Source organism: Triticum urartu, chromosome 1 (assembly GCF_003073215.2).
Source record: "Triticum urartu cultivar G1812 chromosome 1, Tu2.1, whole genome shotgun sequence".
Classification (NCBI taxonomy): domain Eukaryota; kingdom Viridiplantae; phylum Streptophyta; class Magnoliopsida; order Poales; family Poaceae; genus Triticum; species Triticum urartu.
The window spans coordinates 383,406,423-383,411,429 of record NC_053022.1 but is presented as its reverse complement, the minus strand read 5'-3'; the positions used below and the strand labels follow the sequence as shown (position 1 = coordinate 383,411,429).

At 52.8% G+C, this 5,007-nt stretch overlaps 1 protein-coding gene across 1 annotated transcript; it reads left to right on the top strand.

The window, feature by feature from the left end:
• The first annotated feature begins 389 nt into the window (after window positions 1-389).
• LOC125534269 (phospholipase A1-Ibeta2, chloroplastic-like) lies at window positions 390-2,303 on the top strand. The gene has a single exon (XM_048697534.1). The coding sequence runs from the start codon at window positions 471-473 to the stop codon at window positions 2,088-2,090; it is 1,620 nt and encodes a 539-aa protein (XP_048553491.1). The 5' UTR covers window positions 390-470; the 3' UTR covers window positions 2,091-2,303.
• The last annotated feature ends 2,704 nt before the right edge of the window (window positions 2,304-5,007 follow it).

Below are 5,007 nucleotides of genomic sequence, written 5' to 3'. Positions count from 1 at the left end.
TATTAGTAATGGAATTTTGGGAACCACAATTGATTTCATATTTTTGATAGCTTAGCAAGTTGACCGCTTGGTGTAGGAACTGTAATTGATTTTGTTTTAGAATAATAACCGTAATTCACTTTTTTTCACGCTGTATAAACCCAAATACTCACATGCAATCAATTCTATAAATGCATGCACGCATATTTTGCCTCTATGAGCATATGTTTCACCACAAAGAATCTAGTCATCTGAACTACGCTTAGTTTAGAACTGCACTTGATTTTGGTAACCTGATTCAGACCCAAAAGAAAGCACAACGCGTGACGACTACACGTGATGCACATTTTGCGCGCGCCCCTTGCCTAGCTATAAACCACCGCACTTGCACTTGACATGCTTGTGCACACGCTAGCGATTGCCACCTTCGAACCACTCCACGTCGACGAATTTGGCGCACCGCGCCCGCGCGCTTTTTTGCTTTTCCGGCCATGTCCGCCGCGGCAGCTATCGCGGCACCGCCGCGCCACAGCCGGCCGTCGCCTCTCAACCCAAACGCAACGGCGATGGCCATCACCACCAAGCCTAACGCCGTCTGTACAAAGACGCACCTCGCCAACCTCGACCGCCTCCTCCTCCGCCCGCCGCCGCTCCCGCTCCCAGTCCGGCCTAAGAAGGCGCTCGCCGACGAGCCCGGCGGGGGCGACAGGGAGGAGACCACCACCGACTCCGACGAACGCAAAGGCCGCCGGGGCGGTCTCCTCAACGCGCTGAACCTGTCCACGTTCCTGCCGTTCACAGGGAGGCCCGCCACGGACGAGATGTCCCCGCGTAGCCTGGCACAAATGCAGCGGCTCCTCACGCTCTCGCCGCGGCCCTCGCCCAGGGGCTCCATCGCCGCCGAATGGCGACGTTACCACGGTGAGGGCGCGTGGAAGGGCCTGGTCGACCCGCTCGACCAGAACCTCCGCCGCGAGGTTTTGCGATACGGCGACTTCGTGCAGGCCGCCTACACGGCGTTCCACTCCATGCCGTCGTCGCCGTCGCACGGCCGCGGCCAGCATCGCGCGCTCGTGCTACCGGACCGGTCGTACCGGCCGACGCGCAGCCTGTTTGCCACGTCTTCCTTGACAATCCCGCCGTGGGTGCAGCGGCGGTCAGCGCCCAAGTGGCTGACACAGCGCACCAGCTTCGCCGGCTACGTCGCCGTCTGCGACAACGAGCGCGAGGTTCGGCGCATGGGCCGTCACGACATCGTCATTGTGCTGCGCGGCACCGCCACGTGCCCTGAGTGGGCAGAGAACCTCCGCACCGGCCTCGTGCCAGTGTCGGACGACGATGACGGCGACGACGCCACGGCGGCGCAGAACGTGCCCAAGGTGGCGAAGGGGTTCCTCAGCCTGTACAAGACGGCCGGCGACCACGTGCCCAGCCTGTCGGACGCCATTGTGGAGGAGGTGAGGCGGCTGATCGAGGTGTACAAGGGCGAGGAGCTCAGCATCACGGTGGTTGGCCACAGCCTCGGCGCATCTTTGGCCCTCCTCGCCGCCGACGAGCTAAGCGCGTGCCTGGCCGCCGATGCGGCGAGTAACAGCACCGCTGCAGATGATCATCAGCCGCCGCCCGTCTCCGTGGTTTCCTTCGGCGGCCCGAAGGCAGGCAACCGCGCGTTCGCGGACCGGCTACAGCACGAGCGGGGCGTGAACGTGCTGCGCGTGGTGAACGCCGGCGACGTGGTGACGCGCGTCCCCGGGCTCGTGAAACCGACGACGATGGCCGAAGGATACGTGCACGCGGGTGGCGCGGAGCTGACGCTGGACAGCCGCGACTCGCCGTGCCTGCGCCCGGACGCCGGCCCGGCCTGCTGCCACGACCTGGAGGCCTACCTGCACCTGCTGGACGGGTTCATGGGCTCCGGCCGGCCGTTCCGCGCCGACGCGAGTCGCAGCGTGGCGGGGCTGCTGGTTTACCAGCGGACCAGCGTGAAGCGTGCCTACGTGGAGCGCGCGAGGGTGCTCGGGTTCGAGCCGGCGGCCATGCCAAGGGCCGCCACGGCCAACGGCGCTGGCACTGCTGATGGGCAGTACGGCTTCCTGGCCAGTCCCTCGTGACGTTGATCAGTCGCATGCATGTAGTGTACTCTGGGTATCTGCAGTGCACGTGTCCTGACGTGCAAACTTGTGTACTGGACGAGAGAGGCATATGTCTCTCCCCGTATCATGCAGCATGCTCGTTCGACATGAACAATCTATTTCGTGTTGTTTTGTTCAGAAGAATCTAGTACTTGGTAAATTTGTTACACGTATATCATCCTATAATATTCGGCTTAATAGGATTGATAGTCATCATATCAATATAGATTTTCTTCTTTTTCAGAAGACTGTACGCAAGGAACCTCAAAGTTAACCGTAAAGTGTGAAAACGGACTAGTGTTGATATAAGGGGACAATTTAGATGTGAGGTGTTGCGGCCTTGTACCCCGCCCGGAGGCATTACAACCATGAAGTAATACACTTTGGGCATCTGCAATAATACAATAATAGAATGAAAATTATGTGGGGTGCATTGTGCGCTGATAGCCAAGAGCCAGTGGCAAAGCTACGTAAGGGCAAAACTGTGCCATGGCCGGCCCAACTCAGAACAAAGACAATGCAAAGTATAAGCCTCACTAAGCCATTTCAAAAAAATTGGGTGATATTCTTTAGACTGGCTCGCTCTGCTCTTAGTTTGTAGCTCCACCACTGCCAGCAAGGCGACGTGTCAATGGCCATCTAATCCAGTGGGCACTGGACAAGGGTTGCCTCGACGCTATGCATGGTGGATTAACGAATTGGCTGATGATGTGTCGTACGTTCGTCTGGTTGCATAAATGCTCATGTCGGGTCATGGTGCTAATAGAATTGGAGGTGCAAAGTATAAATTTTTAACATGGACCGTCTGATCTCGGATGGATGTGCCAAATTCACGCATGGGAGCTACCGGGGAGCTTTGGTCATTTCTTGGAAACCCCCTGGCTAACACCCATATTAAAAGTCGGTCTTTCCACCATCTACCACACATCAAATTGGGGCCGTGCACTAGAGATACAATGCTCACACCTATTTTTTATATTTTTTGCACTCTAAGGGGAGATTATATTGTAGCGGTCGCAAATGGACTTCGTTCTTTCTCTCCCCTTCTCTTCCTCCTTGAAAGTCGCATGCCTGCATCAACTCCTCTTCCCTTCTTCTTTGGCGGTGTCGCCGACTAGAATGAGGATGAGGGAGGAGGCAAGTTGACTATGTATGTGCTAGGTCTAGGTTTGGGTTTCCTTAAGGGCGAATGGCTTGTATTGTTTTGGAGCTTCACTTTGATGCTCGGGAGTTGCACCCGGTGGTTGTTGGTTTCTTCCCCTGGTGGTCTTCCACGGTAGATGGCTATGGTTAGTGATGGATCTAGTGAGAGCTCCCCTAAAAATATCAATGGTACATACTAGGCCAAGTTGCGCCAACCACTAATAGGGAAATGTCTATAGGAAGATACTTAGCAGTAGTGTGGGGTAGGTGGCCCGCGTTGCTGAGAGTTAGCAGTAACGCGCCTCTAAAAGCCTCGCTGCAGGTAAATCGTTGCAGCAGCGTGGGTTGAACAAACATGCGCTACTGCTAATGGGGGCCCATAGTGCCCCCGGGGCTAGCAATAGCAACAGCGCGCTATGCCTGGCCCGTGCTACTACTAACGTGGTAGCAGCAGCGTCGGGTTCCTGGCCCGCGTTGCTACTATGGCTAGCCCCGAGGGCACTGCGGCCCCCGTGGGCCTGGCTTAGCAGTAGCATGGGGTAAGTGGCCCATCGCTACTGCTAGACAGTATTATCCCCCCGACCGTCCACCTCACTCTCCCTGTGCTCACTCTCTCTCACCACTGTCGCCGCGCGCCGCCGTACACCATTGCCGCCGTTGCCAGCCTGGGTAAGACTCCTCCTCCACCTCCAGCCGCAGCCCCTCCTCCATCCTCCTTCTCCCCCTCCTCCTCCTCCTCCTCGTCCTCCTCCTCCCTTCTCCAGCTGCCACACCTCCTCCTCCTCCCTGCCTCCTCCCTCATTTAACTAAATTAGTTTATAGTTTGTAGTTTACTGGATTATTTTGTAGTTTCTACTTTATGGTTTCTAGTTTACTGAATTAGTTAAAAAATTAGTTGGTAGAAAGTGTATTGGACACTTAGTTGGTAGAAATTATAACTAGTAATAGAATAAAAAATTGGTAATAGAATAGAAAAGAAATTATAACTAATGATAGAATAGAAAAATTAGTAATAGAATAGAAAACACCTTTAAATATTTTAGGTATCGAATAATGTTTTTGAATATAGAAATGTTTTAGGTATCGAATAGGTTTTTCGAATATACAAATGTTTTAGGTATCGAATAGGTTTTTAATATAGAAATATAGTGGACACTTTAATTATTTTTTATGTCATTATCACTTTGTCATCAAAGAATGCTACATGAGATTTGATGATCTAAAATTTTCACTCGGTGGAATATACAGGCTTCGTAGTGATCATCGTCAGAGCTTCCTCTACTTCCTCAACAGCCGAGCCGGTGAGCTAAAAGTCCACCTCCTTCTCTTCTCCTTGGACATGTGTATGATGATATTTCAACATGTATTGGTTGTCTCTTCGGACATGTGTATGATTTTGTAGGGAACACCTCTGAGTGGCCTATGTTTTGCCGGAATGTTGATTCATTTTTGTTCGTGCAAATTTCAGGCGCTCGATATATCCTATTCTAGCAAAGGTCAAGCCCAAAAAATTCATGGATTTCAGCATGACTTGTGCTATAAGGTAGGAAATATCAAGTGCCCGTGATTTGCCGGAACATGAATTAAACAAAATTCCGGCAAAACACATGCCATTTTTATGTCATTGCTCGATATATGTAACAGGTTAACTTTCATTCTGTTGGGGCTCCTTGTGGTACTTTCAATGAGGGAGTGTCCACCATATACGGTCGATATATGAGAGAGGAAGAATCCTGATTGTTGTCATGGGGAG